Source organism: Staurois parvus, unplaced genomic scaffold (genome assembly GCF_062004578.1).
Source record: "Staurois parvus isolate SC_StPar_1 unplaced genomic scaffold, SC_StPar_1.0 ptg000018l, whole genome shotgun sequence".
Lineage (NCBI taxonomy): Eukaryota > Metazoa > Chordata > Amphibia > Anura > Ranidae > Staurois > Staurois parvus.
In genome coordinates, this window is record NW_028317814.1 from 6346599 (window position 1) to 6362411 (window position 15813).

General features: G+C 41.0%; 1 protein-coding gene across 1 annotated transcript in view; it reads right to left on the reverse strand.

Moving 5' to 3' along the window:
* INTS1 (integrator complex subunit 1) overlaps nucleotides 1-15813 on the reverse strand; it is a 206492-nt gene that overhangs the window by 61546 nt on the left and 129133 nt on the right. The window contains exons 38-41 of the mRNA XM_089682295.1: nucleotides 13796-13883; nucleotides 13486-13712; nucleotides 13103-13226; nucleotides 6609-6736 (exon numbers count right to left, since the gene is read on the reverse strand). Coding sequence (XP_089538421.1) covers nucleotides 6609-6736; nucleotides 13103-13226; nucleotides 13486-13712; nucleotides 13796-13883 — 567 coding nt within the window. The remainder of the gene's footprint in view (nucleotides 1-6608; nucleotides 6737-13102; nucleotides 13227-13485; nucleotides 13713-13795; nucleotides 13884-15813) is intronic.

The window sequence follows — 15813 nt, forward strand, 5'->3', positions numbered from 1 at the left end:
TAGCCATTGCCCTTCCTGTGAAGAGAAATCACCTCTTCTCTTGTCTTCCTGGACCATTCTCTTGCCTTCACCATGTTTGTAACCACACCAGTAAATGTCTAGAAGGAGCTGAGTATCACAGTCATTTTAAAGCTGCCTAATTGGTGCTTATTATGCTTGATTGCTGCTCGGTGACATCCACAGGTGTTTTCAATACCTGATGGAAAGCACCTGTATGAACCTCTGTTCTTCAGAGTGGTAGTCTTTAAGGGGTTGAATAATTGTGGCAATGAAGAAACCACATAAGAACCATTTACTACTGTATTACATAAACAATTGATGTCATTTTAGTTGCATTTGGGTAGTTACAACGTCCTTGTAGGATTTGATTCTGAATACAATTCCAAATGTACACTATAGTCCCTAAACCCCTTTACAGCATTGGGGGTTGAATAATTTTGGACACAACTGTATGACCGTGCAATTGTCATTCAAAGTGTGAGAGTGCTGAAACCTGAAAATTGGCCTGGGCAGGAAGGGGGTAAAAGTGCCCTGTATGGAATTGGTAAAGAAGAGCTTCAGTCAGGTTTAAAAAAAAAATTTATGTCAGCAGCTAAAAATACTTTAGTTGCTGACTTTTAATAAAAAGACACTTACCAGCCCAGGGACCCAGAGCTGTCTCCCAGGCCAGTTCTTTACCAGTCTTTCAGTCCCTGCTATGTTGACTGTAAGAAACCGGCTGTGACTTCCTGCAGCTTCAAAGCTGGCTCCCCACTGCACAAGCCCACACCATGCTATCTGAATGGTCCTACAAGTCTTCTGGGACCTGTAACATGTCCCAGGAGGTTGTGAGGGGGTGGGGGGCTGGATTTGCCTAGGTGATCCAATTGGAAAGTGGGTGCTGGTACCTTTCAAAACTAAGTAACCAGTCCCCAATTAAAAAAAAAATATTACAATAGGAAGAGAGGAGGGGGAGGAGGATAGGTGGAATTTCCATTTTTAGGTGACGTTCCACCTTTACCTGCTGCCAATACCAATGGTGACATTTCTCAATTGCTAGATAATTACTCAGAACCCCCAAATATTATACATTGATATTTTAGGCAGAGACCCTGGAGAATAAAATTGTGGTTTTTACAATTTTTTACGTCACACAATATTGCACAGCAATTTTTAAAACACATTTTTAGGAAAAAATACACTTTAATAAATTTTAATACACATAAACACAGTATAAACACCACATTTGGGCCAAATAAATAGATACCCAACATGTCACGTGTTAATATTGCGCTTGCCTGTAGAATGGCAATAAACTACAGTACATTAAAATATTCATAGGTGACACTTATAGGTTACCAATTTAGAGTTACACATGAGGTCTGGAGCTAAAATTATTGCTCCCACTGTGACATTTAAGGCGATTTCTCACGTATGGTGCGTTCACTGCTTACATACTCGTGCGGAACCTACGAATGCAGAGGGGACGTTTAAAAATGTTTCTTAAATATTTTTCATTTTTTTTACACTGTACCTTTAGTTTTTTTTTTTTTTTTACAATCAGCTTTATTGCCATTACATGGGATAGATAGATTGTTTTAATGCGGTAGTAAACTGCAACTTGAAAATAAAAAAAAATTAAAATATCCCCTGCAAGGTAACGTCATAATGAGCTAGTATGCATCACATACTAGCACATTATGAAAGACTTACCTTAAAACTAAGCCCTCCAGCAGCCTGCTATCACCGCTGACAGGGCTTCCATCTTCACCCGATCTATTTCCGGGTTTGCGAGCTCTGGCCATCTGACTGGCTGAGCCACAATGCACGTGGGAGTCTTGGAGCACGGCACAGGTATGCTGTTCCTTCAGGGCACATGCGCGGTTTGTCATAAATGGTGCACGTTTAGGAGACATTTATTTTACCTACAGCTAAGCTTTACTATAAGCTTACCTGTAGGTAAAAGATACAAAAGTGGGTTTACTTCCACTTTAAGTAAAGGCCGTAGAGAATAAAATGGTGGTTTTTGTAGCTGTTTTTACCCCTCATGATATGTGTGCAGCTATTTTAAAAACTTAAATTTTTAGGAAAAAAATACACTTTAAAGGACAAGTTCACCTTTTGGAGCATCTTACACCCTAACTTAGATGCGGGTCAGGCCTGTAATGTTGTTTCAGGCACTGGATCCAACGTTTGGTGCTCACCAAGGCATGAAGTGCAACACAATAAAATAGCTGCAAGGTGCTAGTGGAAATCTTTCCCCGAAGACCCTGTAGGCTGGGGGTTGGCAACCCGTCGATCGCGATCTACCTGTCGCCCAAAGGTAGGTGACAGGTAGATAGTGATCAAGTCCCTGTCCTGTCAACCCGCAAATGCTCCTGCCTCCACATCCCTAATTGGTGAACAGCGCACAGAACGGATATGCCCAGCTCCCCAGTCGCACATTAAAGGGGCTTGCTGCGGAGCGAGGAATATACTTCTAGGTTTGAGAGTTAATGCGACAAGACGCCTGAGCTAATCCTTTCTCTGTGCTGTTCGCCAATTGGGGATGCAGGGGGAGGAGCACTTTCAGGTCGGCAGGACAGGGACTTGATCACAATCTACTTGTCACCTGCCTGTGGGTGACAGGTAGATCATGATCGATGGGTTTCCAACCCCCACTATAAAGCGTCTTCAGGGAAAGCATTCTACCAGCGGGTGGACAATGGCTTTGGTCCTTTATAACACCCTGCGGCTGTTTTATCATGTTGAACTTTATGTTCATGTACAGCTCTGCAACAGGAAAACACTTGTTGTATCCCCTCCTTACCCCTCTGTGTGGCCTTCTGACCCCCAGTACCATGCCCTTCTGACCCCCAGTACCATGCCCTTCTGACCCCTCTGTGTCCCTCTTGACCCCCAGTACTGTGCCTCCCAGACTCCCCGATTCCATACCCTCCAGACCCCCCTGAACTGTGCCCTCCAGACCCCCCCCCCCATACCTGTCTCTTCTGACCCTGCTTGTACCAGGCCCTCCTGACCCCACTGTACTGTGCCTTCCTGACTCTGCCTTTACACTGCCTTGCTGTCCCCCCTTGTCCTTTGCCCAGCTCTCTACCATGCTAACCCCTGTCCTGCTCACTCCTCTCATCTGCCCTACTGATCTCTGTGCGCTGCTGATCACACTACCAACCTCTGTACACTGCTCTTCATACTACTGACCCCTGTGCACTCCCCTACATCCTACTGCCGTCTGTAAACTGCCCTACCCACTACTGACCTGTAGTAGTGATCTTTGCTGTCTTCCATGTTGTCATGGAAATTTCCACCTGTCAAAGGTTGCCTAACCCTGTCTTAGGGTATAGCCCACCAGGAGCTGCTGGCACTGCAAGATCTCCATGGTATGTCTGCGCTGTAGCCCTATCGTGGGTCCCAGGGTGCTCTATGCTCTGGTTCCTGCAGGGTTAATACAGAGCACCGGTCTACAAGAGTTGGCGAGGTATAGCCAACTATGGCACTTTTAAACTAGGCGCAATTTTTTCCTCACTATGTTTAGGGAAAAAAAAAAAAAAGGGACTTTGACTTGCCTATAAATACTATTTCTTTAAGTAGATTACAGGACACAGAAAATATATTTTTAGATCATAGGCTATATGCCTTTACCTTGCAGTAATTGGAATAAACACTGAAAAGGGCAGCAACTCAGACAAAGGACATCATCTTAACCACTTTCTTACCGCGCTATAGCCGAATGACGACTACAGAGTGGTCGTCGTAAGACGTCCTCCTAAAACGCGCCCCCAGTGTTTTCTGTAATCACATGACATCGTAAAAGACCAATCACAGCAGCCTTTTACCACATGATCAGCTGTGTCCAATCATAGCTGATCACCATGTAAATACACTTACCGGTTATCAGCAGTACTTTCCTCATACTGTCACAGTGACGAAAGTACTGCTGATAACCGGACACTGTCAAAGAAGACATCTGCGCTGATAATCAGGGCACTGATTATCAGTAAAAAAAAAAAGAAAAGAAAGCACCAATCAATAATATCAATATTATAAAGCAGCAAACCTCTAACCAAAATTTGGTGTAAAACAAAAATCGGAATGCGCTAAAAATATATAAGTGTATATATACGCTTGTGCTGATTTATAATTTGATCAGCATTGAGCTCTGGTGAGTTTATTCCATTCATCTGGTGGTGGATTAAGCACGGTGTTATAATACGTTTAAGAAGATTTTTTTGGGGTGTTGGACTTTTCACTCTAATATTCTACGGATTGTTTCACTGTGGAATTTTGCATATGTTGAATTTATGGTGTTTGGACTTTTTTGCACAGTATATGGATTTTCTTATATATTTGTAGCGCATTCCGATTTTGAGTTTTGTTTCACTGATTATCAGTGCCTTGATTATCAGTGCAGCCCCAAAAGTGCCCATCAGTACCCAACAGTGCTGCCAATCTGTGCCAGTCAGTGCAGCATCATCAGTACCTCCTCATCAATGCCCGTCAGTGCGCATCTCATCAGTGCACCCTATCAGTGTAGCCTCATCAACGCATATCAGTGAAGGAGAAAAATTGTTTGCAAAACTGTATAATAGAAACAAACAAAACCTTTTTTCCCCAGATTTTCACTCTTTTTTTCGTTTATAGTACAAAAATAAATTAAAAAAAAAAAACGGTGATTAAATACCACTGAAAGAAAGCTTTATTTGTGTGAAAAAGATAATACAAAAATGTCCCCATCAGCATACAGAGAAAGGCCTTGCCAGGCAGGTCCCTTGGTAACTGGTATAGTACCCTCCGCATGGTCAGGGCATGTGGCCCAGCAAGTTTTAGGAGGGAGTGGATGCTCGCATGCAGCCCCTCCCTTTCCTAGCCAGACAAGCTGCATGCCTGGATAAGTATTTGGTGTGGAGTTTAGGAGAACCCACTCCACGGTTATTGCTTTTCTCTTTTTTTTTTTGTGTGTGAGGTCCCTCCAATCTAGGATAAGACACAACTTGCACACGATAATCCACTCCCACAAGGTTCTTGCTACAACTGACAGTTCTTCAATGCTACTGAAATGTAAACAGAAGCACAGGGGAACCTGACTGATGTCACTGAACAAATATATAGGAGCAACTAGATTTGGTCAATTACATCACCTGGGACTCCCACTGGCTTGTTTAAGCTCTGAAACAAGCAGACAGGCAAACAAGCCAAATCTGACCAATTAATCTACCCATTTGGTGAATTGTAAACAGCTTGGGTTTGAGTTGAACTCATGGTCAATCTGAATCCAATCCTTATTTGCCACCGAGAACTCTGAAGACAACTACTGGGACCAAAAGTATCGAGGCTGAGCTGATGATGTCAGCACCATGTGAACAACAAAGAGCACTGAATGAAAAAAATGAAGAGCACATTACAAGGCCAGTTGGATATACAACCAAAATACTTTAGCAACTGTTGTGGGAACTTCAAATCCAAACTGGCCTTAGTAAAAAAAAAAAAAAAAAAAAAAAAAAAATCAAAACAAAAGCATTACAACTTGCCTTCACACTGCAGTGTTCTATGCTAGCATAGCTGAGTAACAGCCACAGTTCTCATAAATGTCCACAAACCACTAATAACAGAGCAAAAGGGTCTAATTCTGGTACTTATTAGACTAAACAGTATAATTTGGACACTCTACACTAATACTCTAATGGTTGTTAGAACAATATACATTGGAGAGCATATCCATTTCTGTCACCTTTGTGTCTCCTGTACATGCCTTATGTTGTGGTGGAGATGATATGAAATGATCCTTTTATCCTTGCACTATAGGCAGATTGAATAGCATGTACCTTTAGCGAATGGTGTCTACTCAATTTGAGCACAGATAAAACTCTGTGGTTGAGTTGTGGTTTTACCGCTCCCAATCCCTACCCCTTTCGGTAAACAAAAGTGTACATGTGCTGCAGCAGGAATTAAACACCGTTTTTGGTGGGTGCTACCGTCTGCCAATCTTGACCCATTCAAGTAAATGGGGCTACTATGCATGCACCCTGCAACTGTAGGTTTCTGCAGGGCCTAAGGGGTTAAATCAGGTGATGAGAAAGCAACACAGCAGTACCTGCTTTAACCCCTTTATTGCTGTACTGCACAAGGTTGCAGGGCACTTGCAGAGCAGCCTCATTCACTTCTATAGGTCATTCTTGGTGCTACACCCACCAAGCATGAAAGGGTGTACAATTCCTGTTTCTTTTGTGATGTGTACAACCCTGGCCGCTGCAGCTAAAGGTGGTGCGGTTGATACGGGGGTGGTAAACAGGTACGGGGTTTTACTACATTAATCGACTTCAGTACAACCAGCGTATCAGATTTTTTTCATGTGATTACTGCTGGTGGCTATAGCCACCAACAGCGATCATTGTCTTCTGCCAGCAGGGATTCCCCCATCAACACAGTAAGGAAGGAAAGAAAATTGCATAATCTATGGGCTGCTTAATCTATGGGCTACTTTAGTCATGAAAGAGCAAATAATTTCAGCAATAAACATAATATAGCACAAGGCTATTATTGATTTTCATTGCCCATAGACTATCCCATGGCATTCGTGCCTGGTCCACTCCACAGTAACTACATTTGATTAGATTCAGCAATGTGTGTACCTGAGCAGCAGGATGGGATGCGCCACAGCAAGCTTGCGACAAGCCAGATTGGCTTCGGACATTCGACTATCCTTCACATCATTTGTTTCAGCCAGCAGAGTAATGAAGCGGTGTATTAGGCCATCCATCTGATGCATTAAAGTTGGAAATACAAAATGTGATTTTCGTTTGGGAAATTACACTCATTCCAAAAATAAATGTTAAAAGCAAAAGAAATGTTGAAGTACTGTTGAATGACATTCATCAATTCATTAAATGAACTGATTTTCGTACAAATGTTCTTTTGAAAGCATATTAGTGTGTGGCTAGCTTAAAGAAAAAGGAACACATGCTGTAAAATTTTATCAGCAGCAAGTGGAAGGGTGAGAGAGAAGAAAGGTTAGCCCTAGGAGCCAGTCTGGCTCTAATACTGCCACAGTACCAGGGGCGGACTGACCATTTGGAAACTCGGGCACTGCCCGAAGGCCCGGGGTCAGTAGGGGGCCCCATGATATGCCCCTGGTACCTTTTTCATAGGCTTTTTTGAGTTTGGACAGGGACACAGGGGTCCCATGATCCCCTATTGCCCGGGGGCCTCATGAGTTGTCAGTCCGCCCCTGCACAGTACAGTAAGATTGCCTCTGCTGAAAGGCTGAAGGAGAGATTGGGGTGATGCTCTTTCATCGTACTGCTCCTTTATTGCACAATCATAGGCTGGGTAATTGTGGTCCAGGCTGTATTGTTTATCTGCAGTACAGAGGGCCAGCTGTGGTGTACTGAGGGGTTTTTAGTTCAAAAAGTTGGCTAAACAAACTACAAACCCTTTCATAAAAGTCCACACAGTGAAATGCATGTTTAAAGTGTATCTAAACCCAAGAATAAAATTGTTAGTACTGCAACTTTCTAGTCCTTAGATGTGGTAGCAGCATTATGTTTTTTTCACACCTTTTTCTTTTCTTTTAATCTGGTAATCTTGCCATTAACAGACTTGATGTTCCAGGCTGACAACCATACAGAGCAGCATTGTCATCCCAGGAAAGGGAGTGTGTTAGAACTGCATAACACTGTGATAAGACTTAACACCTCCCTCTCCTTTCTATCTTTTATAATCTATGGAGATAGCAGGGCACAATGGTAAATGATAACAGTTCAGAAGCAGAGAGAGCACAGAATGTTATTGGCTCCCAAGATTTCCCATTAGACACACAACTATTTTTTTTTCTTTTCTGGTCAGTTTAACAGACAATAAAGAGCAAATAAGAGACATTTCTTGTTCGAGTTTACATACACTTTGAACTGTTTTACCTACCAGAAATTTTTTAGTTCTGCTCAGCCATTAATACACAACCCCTTTTTATTGCTGCATTAAAGGAGACGTATGGATTTATAAAAAAACAAACATCCATATTCACCACCATACTGCAGCATCACTGTGATGGTGCATCTGTCACATGTTGGCTCTAAGGCTGAGGATTGAATGATCACATGCCTGCTGAACACTCAGCTCTCAGTCTGCATTGAGCAGAAATTAGTGACTGTCAGTCATCACTCTCCATTCTGCTCTTCTAGCACTTGACTGAAGAGGGGGCAGGTGCAGCTGATTCTGGCACGATGAGAGTCAGCTGTTAAACAGGCAGCCGGGTAGATCTCTCCAATACTGTTGGGATCCTTTCAGAGCCTGGAGTGGCTCCGCTCTACTGCCCTGCTATCAGCTGACTCTGGGTAAGAGGAGTGCAAAAGTATGCATGCTCCTGGGGCCCACAAGTATGACCAAAAAAAAAAAAAAAAGCTTTAGCCATACTTCTCTTTTAAGTAACAGAGTCTAGTAAATGCTTCACCCCTAGCCTGCTGCTTCATATGCCTCATATTCCCTCCTGTAAGCTCTCTGTTAGAACAGATGCACTGTGCAATGCGGTAGAACCCCAACTGGCTCACAAAGCTGCCCTCTTCGAATCTTGGTGTGCAAGGGTTTATGGTGTGCTAATATGAAAGACAGATTTCAGACACTTCTATTTGTACAGAGGGCGCACAGGCCTAGTGCATTACCATAAAAAATGTTTAATAAAAAATAAAGTAGGTGTTGTACTCACAAACGACAATATAGTCAAGGCACATCATAAAGAACAGCTGGGTCAACACCGCGCTGAGTAACAGTCCACAATAGGGAGTATAGACATTCAAACACTGACGCGTTTCGAGGACTTGCCTCTTCCTCAGAGCCAACTGACCAAATGTCTGCTCCCTCTTTTATATGCTCACTACAAGTTATACCAAAGGTCACATGGGCCGTCCTGGACACTCCCCTGTGCAGGTGGAGGAGTCACAGGGGCAATCGACATAGTGTAAGTAAACACGAAAGGTCTATAAAAATATATATAAATATATATGTGTATAAATAAAACCATTGAAACTAGTGACAATCATAAAATCATATGAACCATAAGAAGTGTGCACAGTGAAAAATAAATAAGTGGAAAGTTACACATATATATAAAATAAAAATCCTTCCCTGGTGATGCACTGCACTGCTCACCTTTAAATAAATGGATGGATGAGCAACGCTACGAAGCTGCCTAGAGCTCTGCTTGCCATAGACAAGCATGGGACATGGATTTAATATAGAGAGTAGATCTGAAACCCAGCAGAGACACTTATTAATTCATAGAGATGCAGCCTACAGGGTGTGTGCTTATCATTCTAGTATAGTCATATGATGAGACGTAGGCATGTGTGGCAATGTAGTGCACCATGGATGGATATGCATATGCGATACTATATACAACAAAGGAGATAAATCACTAGTAAAACATAAATGTTCATATAGAACGTTACAAAAAACTTCTTAATATGGTTCACAAAGTTTAAATAAAATAAAATAAGTATTGTTACAATATAGTATAATATCTGGTAAAATTGGTATAGTGTACGGTATACGTGTGTATGCATAGACATGGAAGCATAAGAAATATAAATATATCGGAAATTAAAGAAAAAAAAAATTATAATAAAAAAAATTAAAAATTAATAATTATATAAAAAATGTATAAAAGATGAATATGTGTGTTATATATAAGAATTATATAAAAATGTCAAAGGTGTTATGGAACAAACACTTGCAGGATGAGAAAGCAGTGCTTGAAGAGAGCTCACTGGACAACATGCGTGCGCACATGTGTGTGTAAGACGTCCACATGAGCAACTGCTTTTTAGTAAAAAAAACATGTATATACAAACATACATAAACCCACACACACATATGGAAACTGAATGAAAAAATGGGTGACCAATGAATGACCCATAGACACAAGTGCATGGGAATGCGGTCATACGCATGTGCCTAAGAGTGACACAATAAATATGAAGTGAGCAACCTAATGTGTAAGGATGCAGGGTAATGGAACTAGCACTAAAGAGGGGGGGAGAGAGAGAAAAAAAAAAAAAAAAAAAAAAAAAAAAGGAGGGGAGGGGGTTTGGGGGAGAGACAAAATCCTCATCCTTTTTGTCTCACCCCCTCCCCTCCTTTTTTTTTTTTTTTTTTTTTCTCTCCCCCCCCCCTCTTTAGTGCTAGTTCCATCATTTCCCTTGTGACCTATAGTGGGTACACCATCCACTATAGATGTATGCTTTAGATATATTCATTTTCATCAGCTATGATTACTATAGTATCATCAGTATAGCTACCATTACCCTGCATCCTTACACATTAGGTTGCTCACTTCATATTTATTGTGTCACCCTTAGGCACATGCGTATGACCGCATTCCATATGTGTGTGTGGGTTTATGTATGTTTGTATATACATGTTTTTTTTACTAAAAAGCAGTTGCTCATGTGGACGTGTTACACACACATGTGCGCACGCATGTTGTCCAGTGATCTCTCTTCAAGCACTGCTTTCTCATCCTGCAAGTGTTTGTTCCATAACACCTTTGACATTTTTATATAATTCTTATATATAACACACATATTCATCTTTTATAATTTTTTTATATAATTATTAATTTTAATTTTTTTTATTCTTCTTTAATTTCCGATATATTTATATTTCTTATGCTTCCATGTCTATGCATACACACGTATACCGTACACTATACCAATTTTACCAGATATTATACTATATTGTAACAATACTTATTTTATTTTATTTAAACTTTGTGAACCATATTAAGAAGTTTTTTGTACCGTTCTATATGAACATTTATGTTTTACTAGTGATTTATCTCCTTTGTTCTTGTATATAGTATCGCATATGCATATCCATCCATGGTGCACTACATTGCCACACATGCCTACGTTTCATCATATGACTACACTAGAATGATAGCACACACCCTGTAGGCTGCATCTCTATGAATTAACAAGTGTCTCTGCTGGGTTTCAGACCTACTCTCTATACTAAATCCATGTCCCATGCTTGTCTATGGCAAGCAGAACACTAGGCAGCTTTGTAGCGTTGCTCATCCATCCATCCATTTATTTATTTAAAGGTGAGCAGTGCAGTGCATCACAAGGGAAGGATTTTTATTTTATATATATGTGTAACTTTCCACTTATTTTTCACTGTGCACACTTCTTATGGTTCATATGATTTTATGATTGTCACTAGTTTCAATGGTTTTATTTATTCACATATATATTTATATATATTTTTATAGACCTTTCGTGTTTACTTACACTATGTCAATTGCCCCTGTGACTCCTCCACCTGCACAGAGGAGTGTCCAGGACGGCCCATGTGACCTTTGGTATAACTTGTAGTGAGCATATAAAAGAGGGAGCAGACATTTGGTCAGTTGGCTCTGAGGAAGAGGCAAGTCCTCGAAACGCGTCAGTGTTTGGATGTCTATACTCCCTATTGTGGACTGTTACTCAGCGCGGTGTTGACCCAGCTGTTCTTTATGATGTGCCTTGACTATATTGTCGTTTGTGAGTACAACACCTACTTTATTTTTTATTAAACATTTTTTATGGTAATGCACTAGGCCTGTGCGCCCTCTCTTTGTTCTTTCCTCATTCAGTATATTTGGATTCCCCCGGTCCATTTGAGGGCAGCAAGGTGTGCATGTTCCAGGACATTCCTTATGTGGTTGTAGCCTGCATTGAGTCCATCCCCAAGCGCAGGAGCATTTGTGTTTGCTGGTACTTATATTTGTACAACTGGTTAAAACACTTGTTTGTATTTTATATATAAACACATTTTCTTCCTTGTCTTACTACATTTCCGGATAAAAAGGAGGCTTTAAAGCTGAACTCCAGTCAGTAGAAAAAATGTACTTTGCTTTGCACCCCTCCCCCAATACAACTGCAATTGTTACAGTATCACCAAAGCACTCCAGCGTGATCACGCAAAATCCAGGTCCAACATTTTACATGAGGATGCAAAGCCCTGCCTGTGAGCATCCAAGGGTAGAGAAGAGTGCCCACTGCTGGGGGAGCAAGAATTAGGTAAACAGCTCACCTTATTCATTCCTCTCAACACGAAACAAGCAATTAACCATTGCAGTACGTAGGGTGGCCTACTGCAAGGTGATTTTTTTATTTTTTTGGGGGGTTGACTAGATTTTGAAAGCAGAACTATGTTTCCCCTATTATTTTTCTGTTAATGATATTGTAACATACTGCAGCTGGTCAATCATTAGACGTGGTGGCTGCATTCATTTTTTAGGCTTTTTCGCCCTCTGTTTTCACCTAGTGATCTGGCCAGTAACACCTCCTGTATAAGGCCCCATTCACACCTGAGCATTTTGTAGAGTGAAGCTCGAAGCTCCAAAACGTTCAGGGGAAGAAACAAAAAACAAAACAAAAACCAAAAAAACTCAAAAAAAACAAAAACATTCTCTATGGAGATGGTTCAAATCTCCACTCCAAATCACCTGCAGCTCAAAAACGTTTTGGAGCTACTTTTGTAGCTCAATTTAGGCAGATTGGTGAGTTTGTGAAGCTTTTTTACTTCATAAAATGCACTGAAATGTGCTATTTGCACATTTTTTTAATGTATTTGGAGCATTTTTCTACTCAAAAATAAAATAAATAAAAATATAAAATGTCAAATAAATATATAAATAACATCATAACAATGACATAATAACCCCTAACCCTAATCATAACCCCTAACCCTAAATCTTCTGTTGAGCATTATCATGACTCTTATGGACTGTTAAGGTAGAGCGGGTGTAAAGTTTCTATCCATGCTCCATTAAAATACATTTTAGTTCTTGGGTTTAGATATGCTTTAAGCATTTTTTCCATACTGGCAAAAAGGCAACATAACCAAACCAAATATTTCCTGACCCATTTTTATGGTGTGAAATAGTAGTTACAGGAGTACGGATACAGAGCAGTCTTCCAACAAATGCGCAGATGCATTCAATGACTATTAAATGACCAGTAAACAAAATCTATGGACCTCCTTTGAAGATGTTACTGTATTTACTACTGAAGTACAGGCATGTATTGTCTATCACATTTCCTTGATACTGCAGTTCAGTAGGGAAGATAGAGGTGCGATCCCTTACCTTACAGGTGTTGCTGTCTGTGCCTCCCTCGCTGGTCAGTAAGATTTCTGGAACAGGACTGATCATTTCGGGAAGCTGCAGATATAGCTGCAGAAGGAAGTCTCGGCAGTGCTTCCCCAAAGAGCTAGAGAGATAAATGCTGCATTAGAGGATTTATTCTGACCTTTCAGATCATGCACCTAAAGTCTAAAAATCTATCGAGTGGATCAGGCAACAAATGTGTTTGTTTAACTCGACAATCCGTAGAAAGCCATGCTGCATATACTAAAGCTGGCAGTGACAGCAGACAGTGAATCTGAGCAGCATAACAACACCACGCAGGTATAGAAAGTAGTCTAAGAGCATCATTTTATAGAACTTTCGGGTATTCTTGAAAGCCTCACCTGTTTCCCCAGCGTTTTACACAGTTGGTTAAATGCTCCGTCACTTTTCGGATGCTTTCCTGGTTCCCATGACAACAGTTAATTAGTAAGGGCAGACGAGACTGGATCAGTGGAAAGGAAGCCTCGTCGGGCCCCTGACTCCTAGTTTCAGCCTCTGTGATAATAAGATCCACAAGGCAGATGAGCTCTGATGGTTTCAGATGCAGTACAAACTCCTCACGCCCTTTCTGGATGGAAAATGAGAACAAAATGCTTCTAATACAAATCACGGGGAAGTTTGGGAAGAAACAGCAGTTAGATAACACTGTACCTGTGGTGTGCGTTGGTCTCTCCCTTGCCATATACGAGGAATGTGAACGCATGCCCATAAAAAGTCTAACGAGGCGGAAGGGTCAAACCTAGCAACAAAAAATTTCCAAATAACATTTATATTGTATTGCTAATTTCTTATGCATTTGATCATCTTTCAGCTTCTCTTCTTGTTTTTGACCAAAAAGGTTTGTTTTTGATCGTCAGTCAGGCAATAAATAATCATCTAAAATGATGCTCAAATCTCTGTGACACTGGAATAATAGCTGTCCTAAGTATGTTCAGCACAGGAAGCTACACAGTAGTAGAAAAATTCCTGGAACCTGGTAGCCAATCTACCTTAAACAAAGCCAGAACAGGGTATCCAATTTGCCATATAAAATCAGCAAACAAAAAAACAAAGCAAAAACCTCATCTCACTGTCTACATAGAGATGTATGCTGAAGTGATTCACCTTTCCCCATAGCCTTTACCTCAGACAGAATAGGTGAAGGTTTGGCCTCCCCAGAGCCCTAATCTCAACATCAAGTCTGTCTGGGATTAACTATTTGGCTGTAGCAAGAGGTAGTTTGTCCGCTGAAGGGCTGGATAGCAGTACAATCATGAGCATCTACAGGCAGCATTGAAGAATCCTGGGGATTCTTTGCAAGCTTGTCGCTGTATTTCTGCAAATGAGTTGGATATTTGGTCAGGATCAATGGTGTCCTCAATGCTGAGAAATACAGGCAGATACTTACCCATCATGCCATGCCATCAAGAAGGCAAGTGATTGGTCCCAAATGTATTCTGCAGCAGGCCAATGACCCATAAGATATGGCCAATGTCATTAAGAACTACCTTCAGTATAAAGAAGAGCGAGAAGTCCTGGAAGTGATGGTTTGGCCCCCACAGAGCCCTGATCTCAACATCAAGTCTGTCTGTGATTACATGAAGAGACAGTAGGATTTGAGGCAGCCTACACCCACTGAAGATCTGTAGTTCCATTTTCCTAGATGTTTGGAACAACCTACCTTCCGAATTTCTTCAAAAATGGTGTGCAAGTGTACCTAGAATTGATGATGTTTTGAAGGTAAAAGGTGATCACGCCAAATTTTGATTTGGATTTCTCTCAGCTTTACTTTTTTTTTTTACTCATTATGTAGATTAATAAAAAATAAATAAACTATTAATGCTTTTATTTCTGCAAGCTGCCTTAATTCACATAATTTATTCACACCTGCCTAAAACTTTTGCACAGCAATGTACAACTTTGCAATACATACACATCCTGGAGTTTGCTCCCTTTAAGCATGCTGCAAGTACAGAAAACAAAACTGTGGCAGAAAATAGGACTTCTATTAAATCCTTTGCCTGGAATTCATTATGGGGCACAGGAAGTCGAAAACATTTGGGTTATATTGCCACCTAAAAGTAAACAGTACACTGGCAAACAAACTAGGCCAACCCAAGGTATAACGCCTCCTACTACCAGCATGCCTGTGTTTTCCAGTAGGCCACTGGGGAAATTCAGGAAGGTCAGACATCACCACTTGCACACAGGCATTGCAAGGTATCATGGATACTGCAGAGAGCAACAGAGAACCCCCCTACTTTGAAAAATGCCATGGAGGGCTTACTAGTTAATTTTGGAGTGCCATATCTTGTGGCTGGATAGGGAACCACTCTTGGGGATGCAATGTGGAAGCAGAGAGCAAGCTAAAATAAGAGACCTTTCTTGGCAAGGAATGATGGAGATAATTTAGCAATCTGCTCCTTAGGTTTCTTCTACTGTGGAGGTGGTGTGCTTTTACCCCTGTAGCTTCCTTGGTGACAGCATACAGAACCAGTTCTAAAAGGTATTTTCCCTTGAAGGCCATATGGATGAACCACTTCTTGCAGTCCAGAACTTTAGTCAAGTCATCAATAAACAGTACTCAGACATCTGAGATTCAACTATTGACATGCAGTGGCTTTCATAGGGAAATGTATGATATCATTTTACCACAGTTATGATTTTACCACTTGGGAGTTTACTACATT